Consider the following 13993-nt stretch of genomic DNA (forward strand, 5'->3'; position numbering starts at 1 on the left):
AGATGTCACGAGTCCTGACATTAGGATGCTGTGACATCCCTGCAGGTAAGCTAAGGAACATGCTCTGGATGTGACATTTCTCATATAGCTGGTTTTGTGTTCTCAGTGCATAGTTCTCCATGGTCACTGTCCAAATGGAAATAAGTAGTAGTGAGGCATTGGAAGGGTCTGTTATGACTCCAGCATACTCAATATTTTCATTAACAGCTAACTGATAGAAGAGGAAGGATGTGTATTACACTCGCAGGTAATAGTAAACAGGGAGAGACTGGAAGGTGTGTGAGGTAGTCCTCCCGATCTACTAGGTCCTAGGGAAACTTCCACTGGAGTGACTGTGTGTAGCTCAGGGTACTCCATTTCAAGGAAGATACAGACGGCTGTAATTGGAAAGCAGCAAGAATGACCTGTGGCCTGTGAGGGAAGGCTGAAAGAGCTGTGGTTGCTTAGTCCAGAGAAAAACCAAGAGGAAAGGCAAGTCTTAAGTGCACAGAAAGCTCCCTTAAAGAGGAAGGGAAGAACTTGTTCTCTTTGTTTGTAGCATAGAAGATGGGAAATAATGGACTTACTTAAATTGTGTCAGGGAACACTGAGGTTTGACACTGGGAAAAACTTTTAACATTCAGGGTAATTAAGCACTGGAACACGTTGCCTGGGGAAGACGCATAATCTGTCTTACTGGAGTTTTCAACAAATGAGCTAGACAAAAATCTGTCAAGATTGATATAGTTACAACTTGATTTTTACCTAAGGGCAAGGGGATGGGTTAGATGAAGTCTTGAGTCCTTCAAGCCTTATCGTCTGTAGTTCTGTGTATCAGTGCTGAATTCAGCACTTCCATATTCATGTCTAAAATCTGGCTGAATACATAGGGAGCCTGAGTTTTCACTTAGACCTCTCTCTTGTGCTTTTCTTTAATCCATAAAATGAAGCCCAGAAGGGGTAGATCTAATTATGTTCTAGTTTAGAGGCACAAGTATTAGGGAGGTAAGAGATAAAGAACAGAAGCTTGGGTGAGAAATGTCTTGCCTTCCCAGTGACGTCCTGCCAAGTGTACCGAGTTCAGTCTTGTTATGCTCCCAAATGGGCCGTCTATGATTGCATTAGCACAAAGGATCACCATCTGAGAAGAGTTCACATTTTAATTCATTGAATTAAAATTTAAGGCAATAAATGAGGGCTTATAATGTATTGGCAACATTATCAGTAGCAGTATTGCCAGCATATTAGTGAGTATGATGGATTGACTACTGAGGAATTCATTAAATTTACACGCGTCTCCCCAAATGATTCTACTGGCTAAAATACTAATTGCTGCCCTTGGGAACACTTTGGCCGTTTAGTTTCCAAGCAGAGCTTACTCTGAGAACAGGATTATGCTACTGATGTTTGCTTGAATTGAGGAGTAGAGTCAATTTATGTTAGGGTTTTTCAACACGGAGAATAGTTTCTGTTTGTACAAAGCTTGCTGCCTTACTAATCATAGGGCCTGTGAGAAATAATTTTATGAGTGAGAAATATATTACTTAATACAAAGTGCCCAAAAAGCATAAACATAAACAATAACCAATACTATACTTGTGCAAGGAAGCTTAATCTAAAGGCTGTGCTTGTTCGGTTGTGTGGAGGATGGCCGTGATTTCTGTCTGCTCAGTCACCTTTGGTAAAAGAGGAAAATAGCTGAAACTTTAAAATGAATACATAGAAATCCTCTACTTTCCTTCTGAAGCTGATGGATACTTTAAGGTTAATGGTTAATATTGCAAAGTCAAGTGTATCTGCATATTTGTGACTGTGCACTGGAGAAATTCCTCAGCGGCTGAGACACTTAACTCTCTTCATCAGTGTAGGTCTGTGGAATTGTTCTTGAATGAACTCAAAGTGCAGTGGGTCACAATCTGGATTTATTTTTCTTATTTCTAAATTCTGATTCTGGTGTAGACAACTGGAGATTGGCTGAAGCAGAACAGACCTTCTCCAGGCTGTGATAGTATCACAAATTGGTTTCTTGACTACAAAATTGAGATCTGTAATAACTTTCATGGGTCAGTAGCTGCAGAGTCGATTTCTTTAATGGAACTAGAACTATAACTCAACTGTAATGTAGAAAAGATGAAGCATTTTTGGATATTTTGTGACTGATTTTTTTTTGACAGATCCTTAGTGTTATAGGCTAAATATTAAAGAAAACAATCATAGCAATAATAGTTATCAATGGCCGAGAGAGGACAGGAAATCTAGGGCTTGTTCACCTACTGCTGATGGGCTGGCTTTCTCCTGGGACCCTGAAGATGACCACCTGAATCACTGTCTGCGAGTAAGGTGAGCGTTGGCATAGGAGAGAAGTTTTCTCACACTTCTGAGTTTCGATTCACAGCTCCAGCTAAACCTGAACACAGCTGCAGTGCTAGCTGGCATAGCCTTATTGTTAGAATACAGTTTTTCAGCTGGGCTTTTCTTTTTATCTTGCAGAAGATGCAATCCTGGCTTGTCAAACCTGGGAAATGATTGACTCATCTATTGTATTGCCCTGTTCTCAGTAAATTGTAATGTGATTCCCAATTTACCTGCCATATGGCCAGTTCTTCTTAAAAATCCAACTGCATAAGCAATTTGTGCCCAAGAACATGGGAAGGGAGCACATTACTTACAAAGTATGTAATCAAGCGGTGTGATCCAACCCATTAGCTGGGTGACATCCTTCTCTTTATTTGGACAGTTTACTGGCTCTTGGGTTTCAAGTGGGACCTGTCACTTACACTTTCTGAGAATAAAACTTAATTGAAATTTCATTCCTGTACCAGCAAGTGCCAGGTCACCAGATGGTTCCTAATTGTTATGTCCACATATTATTCTGTGCTGGATTGCAGCAGACGTTGTTTGTGCTAATGTTACTGGGACAACTGCTACGTGGACTTAGCAAATTTTTAATACATGTATCTTCTTGTTTAAAAAATGTAAAGAGAATCACTTCAGTACTTACTAAACAGTGTAAAATAATAAACTTCCTCAGGGAACTGTTAAAGTTGGGATTTTTAGTTGTTGTTTTGTTTTCTTAATCATTAATAAGACCCTAACAGCTCTTTAACCACAATAAACTAGTGGGTCCTTATTAAAAATCAGAATTTCTGAGATTGTAAAAGCTGTGATCCAATCAGGGTGGTAATGCAAGTCACACTGTCTCATCATATCAGTATGTGCGACGTAAGTAACACTTATCCTGAGGCAGATGCCTTCCAGGATATGGGATGGGATACTCAAATTGGGAAGTTAGAGAAAGAGATGTTAACAGGACAGACAAATGGAGAAAATCTGCTGACTGTTGCAGGTTTATGAAAGGCAAGGAAGGATACGTACTGGGAGGATGTGCATCAGCACACTTCGTACTTCTCAAACTCTTGCTCAGGACCTTTTGGGCCAGGAAATAACACTCACTGTGCTGGGCTTAGAAAAAATGTGTGTTGTGAGCTCGCTCCTTGCAGCAGGGCAGGCCTATTCATGGGTGATTGCTGAAGCCCATTAAAGTTGCAGGCATGAGTTGGACCCTGCTTCCCTGCCCACCTGTGTCCTTAGAGGTCTTCTCCCATGAAAAACTGGTAGCTTGGCGTTTTCCTTGTAGCTGGTTCTGTGACTGAACATGGGATAATGAAGCAGTTGGAGGTAAAGTGGTTGCAGAGGATTCTTGTGGTTGCAGGAATGTGGCGTGCTCTGAGTAAATGGTGAGAGGGAGCTTTCATGCAGAAACGGACAAAACTATTTAGGTCTCTTCAGGAGTAACAAGCGTGATACTGAATGACAGAACCAGCTGCCTACTTAGACATAGGAACTGAGGACAATCACAAAGACAGCTTTTGGAAAATAGAGGGTAATAATAGATGATATGGTGCCTGAAGGATTTCCTGGCCATGTGCAGGACTGGTAATGGGAGGCTTCCTAGCTGATGCATTTGAGCAAGTCATTTGCATCACGAGACATTTTTGCACTTACGCTCCAGATGTGCCTAAAAGTGTTGTTGATGCTCCCCAACAGCCGTTGAGATACTTAAGTTAGCCAGGGGAGAAGCAAATGAAACTAGGGACCCTCCAAGAGGGATTCATCCCTAGAACTTACTCCCTCCTTCCTGTTCTTATGTGTCTTCATTTTAATATCCTGCAGGTCAAAATGCAAGGCCTGTGGGGCTGTTCCAGCAAGACATACTTTCTTTGACCTGGAATGCAGGGAGCAAACTCCTGTTGTTAGAATTGCATCAGTACAGCTTTACTCTGCTTTATGCTGTACATCTGATCCATAACTTTGGTATTTTCTCCAGTTGTGGAACTGTTGGCAGGTCTGTGTGAGATGGCTCCAGTAAAAGCAGGACTGCTGGGATCTACACTATTGCTAAACTCAAACCAAAACAAAATGCGTATCTTCACAGTTCTTCCTATTGAGATCAGAAGTAGAAGTAATAAATACAGTGAAGGAAGCTGTTCTGAAATTATTTGGGATGTTAAGTGGAATGGGAAAGTGCTTAGAAATACTTCTCAAATGGTTTCTGTAAACATTCCTTGAATAGCTTTCCTGTGTCTAGGTTTGGTGTGTGCTTAAGACGACAGGGGCACTTTCTAGAAAATTCATTTTTGTCTTCCCTTTGGTTTGTTAGAAATCTCATAGAGGCTGGGGAAACAAAATTTCAGTTCCATTTTAAGATTTGAAAAGAAGCAAATAAATTCTCAGAGGAACATCTGGAACTCAGCCCTCAACTTGCCACCAAACTTCACTAAGTTTGCCTGTGACTCATTGTTCTGGACATACAAATGGGATCCCAGCAGCAGACAGGGATGTGTCTTTGGCTGACTCCTATACTGCTATAAGGCTTCAGAAAAATGGGAAGGAAATTTCAGTTAGGACTCTATTGAAATTAGTGTTTTCCTTGACGCAGCCCTTGACTGTATCAACCCAACCTAAATTTACACAGCATGTGTGTAATTTGACAGAATTTACTCAACAGCTAAAAATCTGGAATAAGCATGCAATTAAAAAGTGGTGTTGTAACAGTGATGAATATCATGGAAGCAGTGGGTTAGCAAATCTGCTGCTCTCATTGAAAATGATCCAAATTTCCTGTTGATAACAGGTTTTGATAACTCCAATATTTTGTTATTATAAATGGGTATATAGGAAATGTACTGAAGTACTGTACCGTGTTTTTGGGTTCTTGCCTTTCTGTTGAAGGACCCTGAATAACTGGTTAGGTGCTTGTTTTGAAGAAATCCTATGCATCTATTCTACTTTACAAATAAAACTGTACAATGTTCAGAGGGCTGTAAAGTAGCATTACAGGAGCCGTAGGAGATGAGAGACCTTCAACAATCAAAAGGCTGTTAATTGTGTTTCAGAAGAGTACAGCAATGACTATGAATTATGGCTATGAATCATGGCTATGAATCAAGAACCAGATTGTCTTACATACAATAATTCTATTGCCGAGTCTTGCTAGAGTTATGGATAAGAAAATTAAAACCACATCCCATGGTATATCAGAGCTTCCTTTATATTGTGTTCTAGGTTAACAAGGTTTGACCATGTTTCCTGAAGAGCTTCCTTTACTGCCATAAAATTTTGTTCTCATTATCGTTAGTATAGATTGCAATGCAGAGAAGGTCAGACTGTATTCTAGTGGTATTCTAGTGGTTTCTGTCTTAAATTCTATGTCTGGCATGTTCCCATGGACAACTCGAAGCAATGCAGCTACTCACAGGCAGAAGGAGGAGAACTGAGATGAAGGCAGGAAACACAGATGTACAGCAATTTTCAGATTTTTTTTTTTTTTTTTTGGAGAATGGAAGAAGTTAAGAGTTATATAGAAATGGACACAGATTAGGAAATTAAGGAGCATGGAAGCAGGAAGGGGATAAACCATGCAGAACCCAGCAGACAATGGGCAGAGCTTGTTTGATATCAAAGATGAGAACAAGCCAGTGAAGGTGTGTGGCAAGTGTTCAGAGATTTTTTTTGAATGATAGGGAGGGCAAGCTGAGTTCTAGAGATGGCATGAAATACGTGATGAGAAGCTGGAATGGGCAAGGCATCAAGGTGAAAGACATAACATGGATTTGTTGGGCCAGGGATGGGGAGATGTCCCTGAAATAAGGTTCCGGAGATACTGTGAGGAATAACAGGCATGACTGCATGGTGGCATTGAAATTTAGGGAAGCGTCAAAGGTTATATACTCTTAGTACATAAGCATAAGGGACAGGAAAAATACTGAATCTGCCAACAGTTAAAGACAAGAGAAAAAGAGATGGAATTTCCTTGACACTAAGGGAATTTCTTTCAATCATGATACCACTAAACTTTCCAAATGGCTCTGAAAATATTTGTTGAAGCATGACTTATCTTCTTTCAAAAACATTTTTGCATTCCAAGAGATAATACTGTTAGAGCCCTCTGCACGGGTTCCCATTCTGCAACCTTTTTTTGAGGTGACTAATTCCTGTGGAATTTCAGGGGATTTGACCATGTAAATACCTTTACTTCCCTTTGAAAACTTGCTACCTTCTGTTAATGGAAACATAGAGAACCAAATCCTGAGCTGATTTAGCTCAGATACTGCAATGTATGAAGGAAATTTACTAGGTTACCACCCAAAATGTTTGAAAAATGTCTATGATTAGAATAAATATATATAATAGGCATCTGAAGATTTTTTTACTTAACATTTTAGGGTTTGTTCTCTTTTTTTTTTTTTTTAACTGTACCTGAATCAATCTTTAAATGGTAATTTAGTTAGGAGTAATGTGTATTTCAGATGTTATCTAAATGTTTCCTCTACCAAGCCATGTTATTTTAAACAATTGGTAAGTGAATCACTTGCAGAAGTCCCTGCAGAACTGAAGATTGATACTGTTTTCTCCAGCATGAGACATTCAAATTCATCCTCTAGAAACCTATAGAGAACACTGACTACCCTTCTGGGAAAACGCAAGCAATTCTGTAAAGTCACGGGAGATGTACGTTACCATTGTCATTTACAATTCAGACAAGTGAAATCATAAATGCCGAACCAAACCAGAAATGGTTTAGTACAGGTGAATGTCAATGCCAAATGAGAAAAAGGCAGTGAAGCTGCAGCTCATCTGGGTGACTTCAACATAACAGAACTGCACATACACAGGGAATTTAAAATGAGGGAAGAATCTGAATATGAACAAACCTGAAATTAAAACCAAACGGTATACTGACTAGAAGGGAGGATGGAAAATGCGAGCAGCTAGCTGGTAGCAAACATTAGCTATAGCAGATGTGATGGCCATTAGCTCTAAAGGCATGTTAAATTACAGCCAGCATCTGTTCTCACAGAGATGATCTCAGTCATCTCAAAAGAAAGGTTGGTTTGGAAACCAAAACTTTAGAAAAGGATTAAAGGCAGGATTTGGGAGAAGTAGAGAAACCTGATGTCTGATAACCACAGGCAAATGTTCACAGTCCTGGATGGTCATTCTGCAGCTCTCAATGAGCGGTGCTACATTTCACAGGAGCTGGTGAAGATCCTGCATGTAGAAGTCAACAAAAGCTTTCAAGGATGTGAGTGTCAGGTTCAATGATTTGACCTCATTTTAGACAACCAAAGCTCAGCAAGCAGTAAAGTAGATGCTGGTGACAAATGCTGAGTAAAGGAAAGCAAAGTCCCAAAGATTTCCAAATAATGACTAGGATTTAACTCTGAGCAGCCCTTACACAAAGAGAAACAAAATTATTGCAACAGCAGGCATCATAAAATACTGGGACCTAGAAAAATGAAAGTAGTAAGAATGAGTAACTCGGTCAAAAAATTCAATTGCACAGTTACCAAGGCCGAACATAATTTCAGAAAACTGAGGAAAAGGTCTTCTAAAATGATGAAGGGATTACAAATTGTAAAATCGGTGGTAGGAACTATCATCAGAGAAATCACAAACAGAAAAAAACCTGTGTCATCTAATCAGAGTGCTGAGAGCTGAGGAATAAAAAATTAAGTGGAGGAAACATGCCTGGCTGGAACTTCTTAAACATGTTCCTAGCTACTGACTAGTGAGATTGATCAGAACTACTTAACAGCAGGAAAACGTTACAGTAGAAGGGGTAAAGTGACCCAAACAGTCAGTATTTGGTATCCTGCTCTTCCCATTGCACCACCAGTTATATAGTACTGGCTATCTACATTTATTTTAATAAATAGTATGCTGAAATAACCGTTTCAAAGACAGTCATAGCAAACTTGTTTTAGGGTTACAAATTCTGAAAATAATTAATGTGTATATCTATGAGTTTATTTCTCTTTTTGGGACTTGTGGTGAGACGTTAAGTACAATTTTATTTGAGCTGATTTAACCACCCTTATCTTAAGCAATAAAACTATGGTTTTGAATACCGCTCTGCCTTATTTCTAGAATATCGTACAGCTTTAAAGCAAAGATCAGTTCCTAAAGTAACAAGTCAAAAGTAATAAGATTTGTTTAGTGAGGATCTGTAATAAACTTAGGTAATTACTTCTCACATTTTGATTTCACTGTAGTAAAATTTAAAGTGTAACTAACAACAATGTAAAACTTGAATTTGAAGTAACTATAGTTTATTGCTTATTAGTGTGGAGTAAGGAGATTTTTAGAGTTAATGAGTCAATGAGACCAAAACGAAAACTACAGCAAATTCAGTCAAAATACAATTATAGATTAAATCTCAGAGGGCTATGGGAAATTAGGAAATAGGGAGCTTTTAGTAAATATTTTGGTTTTGTGACACTTTGCATTGTGACTAGCCATTGGCTCTGTCAAGCACGTCACAAATCTGTAAGAGAGACAGTGTGTTTATGGGGATTGCTCAACCTTCAGTAACAACTGAAAGCTCTTACAAGCAGATGGCTGGGGGACTGTAAGAAACCATTTTGGTTTTACGTCAGTCTCCCAGTGGCTAAGGGCCCACACTGTAATAAGTACTTCACCTGTCTTCTCTTTTTCTAGTCTGCGAAGCAGCCCTTAGGGAGCAGGTTTAATTAAGATGTTTCTGGGAAAGTAGTTTTCCAATGCATTGGCTTTCTTAGGACTGATTCAGAAAAGTAGTGCAGAACTACAAGAAAGAGTACTGACACTTCTCCTGCTATGTCACTTGGACATGCCAGCTACTACTGCTACGGTTCTACTACTTGGGAAGCTTATGGGGTATCTGAAAAACAGGCACATATTCTTAAGTATCTATGCTACTCTGGGGAAGGCTGTGCAAGAACTGCGGGGGATATGCTACTACTATTTGCTTCTCCCAGCATATTGCCATGTCCCCTGCACAAATATAATCCATGCAATTTAGCCCTTACAATTTAGAAATGATGTCTTTATGAAAAATTGGTGTAATACTTCCACTAAAGTAGAGAAATCTCTTATTAAACATCTGACGTTAACAACTTGATCACAGGGGTATAGGATGCAAGTTATAATGACAAAATTGGCTAGCTAGTATAATGCACTTGAGTGTGGATTATTATAGGATTTGTACAAAAGGCAATTTGTTGGTGCCATTATTTTTTTTTTTGGTATTTTCTACTGATAGTAAGTATCTTTGTTTTGCCCTGTTGGGCTGACATCTAGAATCTTCTTGTCATTAGCAGGTGCTTCTTGCCAATATATTGGTTTATGAGTTTTCAATGATAAATCAGTGGCACGAAGTTCTTTCCCATTTTTGTTGACTGAGAGTTGCTGTTTAAGTAAAATTTCATTTACTCTCACAACATAGATAATATCTGAAAAGATTATTATCCGAGAGGGTAGAAACTATCTGTTAACCTCTCCATGCAATAATAACTACATTGAGTCTATATTTGAAAAGACAAAACCAAACTAAAACATGTAAGCATGATGCTGATGCTGGCATTCTGTTCTTGTGTAATGTCTCCTATTGTCTTCCTAGTATATATTTTCTGTCATTTTCATCATTCTCCTGATAAAATTATAAATGCTATTACACAATAAACATTAGAAATGTTATCCCAAATAAAATTAGCTGAAAAGAGATTAGTTTCATTATTTAAACCAAAGAAATATTGTTCCTACCATATTTGCTTCTGGAAATTCAAGAAAGAAGACGGGACAGGGGATAGAAAAAGGATTGGGAATTTGCCCTTGAGTTTCAACCCATTTGGGGCTGAAAATAAACTTTATTTTTAAAATAGACTTTTCTCAAGTAATGATCTTCAAATCGTAGACTCTTAGTGTTAGCAACTCATTTAAATAGCCACACAGTAAAAAGGGTTGGGCAGCATTGTATTTTAATGAGTTTTGCCCATGAGAACTACAAGCTCTTGTTCCATCAATAAAATCAGAATTACTGCCATGTATAAATGAGAGCCTGAATCCATGTGTATCAAAGTTCGTGGCATTAGAAGAAAAAAGAAAAAAATACATTTTGGTCTGGAAATGGAGCTGATGAAACAGAGGCATCCTAAATAACATTTAAGAATTGCTGTGGCTAGAAATTCCTTTGATATATGGGTAATTTCTGCTGCTTACCTTTAGATTAAAAATATTAGTAGTGGTGTTCTCAGAAGTCAACACCAGATACTTGAATAATCCTCACAGATGTTAGTACTTTAAATAGGAGAGGTACTGTCATTCCTACAAAATAAACGCATAGTAGGATGGAAATAAAAAAATCCCTCCAAGATGTTAAAGTGTAAACACAAGCTCTTGCAGTAAGTACATGGAGAACTACAGTGAGAAATGAGAAAGTTGGGAAGTCAGATGATTGTAAATTATAAGGAAAAGGGGAATTGATAAGTCTGTAATTTTAACTCTGAGGATAAACGTCCTAAATTATGAGATAGTTAGGAATGTAAAACTGGCAAAGGAGAGGAACTACTCAAAGAGAGTGGGAAGGGACAAGAGAGACCTAAAAACCTAAGGCAGGAATTTTGAGCTCTCTTCAGATTCAAGTTAAAGAACGCCTCTGCAATTTGTAACAGGGATATGGACTCTAAAAAAACCTCAGTAGTTAAACAAAAGACGTTATGTTCACTGATCACACCAGAAACCATAAAAAACAAACCAGAAATCAAAAGCGAACATCAGATGGTAGTTCAACCATCATAACAGAAAAGGGGATATCGCAAATTCTTCATTATCTCAAATCCTTAAATAATGATGTAATACACTCATTTGTTCTGAGTTTCTGGACTGTGGGTGCTGACCCCACCCTTCCCCCAGTGTCAATGAATGCAATCAGGGAGTTGTGAAGCGTTGTAAATTTACTGCACTCTTCCCTGCTTTTTGCACACCCTTCGTCTTCAAGGTCAAGTAACTTCCAGCAGCCTCTCAAAGCTCTCCCAGATTATATAGATTTACTGTCACCAATAATTCTTAAAACTATAATGATTTGTGAAAATCTGACTTAAATGAGAAACTGTAACCTAAGAAACTCTAAAGGGCTCATGTAGTTCTGGTCACGGTACTTAGTGATAGAACAGTGAAACAAATACATCATTATACAGATTAGCTGATAAAAGTCTGTGCTGTTATTGGCTGTGACTGTATGTTTTAAGTAACTAATGAAAATGAAGCATGGAGCTATTTTCATGAGGAATAGAAACTTGATGTTCAGTTAAGAACGTATTCTTTACTTGGCTGTTTCTGTAGTATGTTATGACTTTTACCCTGGACAAGTTTTGTGGGTACTCACTGCATTTGCTGCTTCTGTCTTCATTTCTGCCTTCGACAAGAAGTTACATTTCTTGTGCTGTTTGGATTACTTTTGTGCTAAGATACTGACACTGAAGTCATGTTGTATGTACCACGTAAGAGCCATTTGTTAGAGATTCAAACAGTAGTTTATTTTAAAAAACTCCTAAGTAAATTTACCAATATATTAAATGTGCATGATAAAGTCTTAAATTAACTTGTATATACTGCAGCTAAATGTAACAGGCCTTATAAAGTTTAAGTATCACATCGTCATCTAGACCGTGAAAACTTGTAATTACATTGTGTATCCTGGAAGCTTGTTTATTACAAGTTCACTGATGTCTTTGTATTGATTAGGAACACATAGTTCTGCCAGAAAATCATCCTCTCTGTCTGACATACTGTTTTCCAGAACACTAAGTTCAAGATCAGACACATTAGATGGCAAGTAAGAGCTAACCTGAGCTACTGACTGGCTTTTTCCTGCAGAGGTCTGCCCCCTTCCTATACTCAGATCAGTATCAGACTTAACTTATTTTCTTCTCAGTGTAGATACTTGTTTAACAGGCTGATCACCCCTGTTCTCTTCCTTACTGATCTGTTGGGCTTCCTGCTTTTCATCTAATAATGATGGCTCCATTCGAGCAAGGTTAAGTGAATCAACAGATTCACCACTAGTTCTCTTGCTGGTTTTTAAGTCACGGTTTCTCTTCAAACACTGGACTGGAGATGAAGCTGAAGGAACTGGCAGAAGATCTGAAGTACTTTCAGCTCTTTGACTTGTCTTTGAAGTTCTGGACCTGCTGGATTCCGGCTCTGTATCTGACCAACCTTGCTTTGGGCTTTCAAGCCGCAGAGGTTCAGGACTGCTGTCAAGAGCTTCCGAGTCCTTGCCCGTATACTCAACACTGGTAAAATCTTCCGAATAAACTGTGTTCTCAGGACTAGCAATGAAGTCATCTGAGGATATGAATTGAGAGCTGCTTTCAACACTCCTGCTGGGGCTTGGTTTGTAATCACTTACAACAGACACATCATCACGCTCCGTGGTTTTACGATGGATTATGTGTATTGCTTCCTCATTACTTCTCTCTGCATTAGTATCTAATGGGAAAGCTGCTGGGAGTTGGGCTTTGGCATCCTTCTCCTTGTGAGCCGATTTTAATACAGTTTTGTCCAGTGAGGGGGCTGTAGTTGCTTTGGATGGACGTTCCTTGCTTGCAATTTCATCATTCTTCAATAGACTTGCAGTAGCCTGTTTCTGCAGGTCAGGGGACACATCTCCTGTCACAGAAATGTACTCCAGGAGAGCACTGTTTTGTAATGAAGTCTCAACAGTTTTATCAAACTGATTATTCTGCTTTGAACTATCTCCCTTGCTACAACGCCTGTGAGAAACCACATGCTGTTCTCCAGCATTTCTGAGCAGCTTTGTTTTGGATAAAGGGCTTCTCCTCTTCAGCATCTCCATTTGCTTTTTTCTGTACTGCTCTCTCCTTTCATGAATTATCAGCTTATCAGGGTTGGTCTGCTGCAGCCGTAGCCTCAGTGTATTTGTCAGCCTGTACAACAATTTCTTTCTGGGAGATCTGTTTTCCTTAGTTTTGCAGTTCCTTTCAGAGCCTTTCTCTCCCTGGCGTACAGCTTTCTTAGGTCCTCTCCCAGCTGGAGAAGACCCTGGTGAGGTAGCCTCTTGCTGGCCTTGCTTGAATTTAGGGCTTGCAGCTCCACTGCTCCCACCAGGCCCCACAGGTGCCTCTGAAAGCTTGAGGGCAGAAGAGCAGCTAGGGCTGGGGGGCTGTGGGGCCATGTCACCACTCCCTGGGGCCTGGTAGAGCCAGGCAAGATGGGGATGGACAGCAGCAGGCATAGTGCTGTGGGTGAGCACCGACAGCTCTGCCAGCAAGGCGCTGAGTAGCGGCAGCTGCCCCAGGGTGTTGTGGAGCTGTTGAGGGCTGGCAGGGTGCAGCAACGAGGGCCCGGCACTGGGATGTGGCGGGATCTGGCCCTCCTCTTTCTCCTGCGGTCTCCAGGCCTTGACACGCTCCCATTGCCCTGCGGCCGCTGCTGCTGGCGGCCGTTGAGGCTCAGCAGGCTCGCGGCTGTAATACAGCATGGGAGGGCAGAAGATGTTGCCCTCCAGCTCCTCACCCTCACCCTCCCCCTCCTCCTCCTCCTCCTCCTCCTCACCCGCCGCCTCAGGGGAGGTGACAGGCGGCGTGGCAGCGCGGGGACTAGCAGGGCTCGGCGGGGGCGGCACCTCACCGGCCTCCAGGCTGGTGAGACGGTAGGCCAGGACCAGCTCCCC

The 13993-nt window shown here is 40.2% G+C and overlaps 1 protein-coding gene across 1 annotated transcript; it reads right to left on the minus strand.

The window, feature by feature from the left end:
• Nucleotides 1-11980: 11980 nt before the first annotated feature.
• MAP10 (microtubule-associated protein 10) lies at nt 11981-13801 on the minus strand. Its single transcript, XM_009705503.1, has 2 exons — nt 12280-13801; nt 11981-12189 (listed from the first exon to the last, which is right to left on the minus strand). The coding sequence occupies exons 1-2, from the start codon at nt 13799-13801 to the stop codon at nt 11981-11983; spliced, it is 1731 nt and encodes a 576-aa protein (XP_009703805.1).
• Between the last annotated feature and the right edge of the window lie 192 nt (nt 13802-13993).

The sequence above is a fragment of the Cariama cristata genome, unplaced genomic scaffold (genome assembly GCF_000690535.1).
Source record: "Cariama cristata isolate BGI_N322 unplaced genomic scaffold, ASM69053v1 scaffold2178, whole genome shotgun sequence".
In the NCBI taxonomy this organism is placed as follows: Eukaryota; Metazoa; Chordata; class Aves; order Cariamiformes; family Cariamidae; genus Cariama; species Cariama cristata.

Bases quoted from the DNA above. Each gene is read 5' to 3' on its own strand.
- MAP10 (XM_009705503.1), bottom strand. From the start codon at position 13,801: ATGCTGTATTACAGCCGCGAGCCTGCTGAGCCTCAACGGCCGCCAGCA. The intron at 12,190-12,279 runs GTAAGGAAGAGA...ATCTGAGTATAG, and splicing joins GCAGGAAGCCCAACAGATCA to GAAGGGGGCAGACCTCTGCA.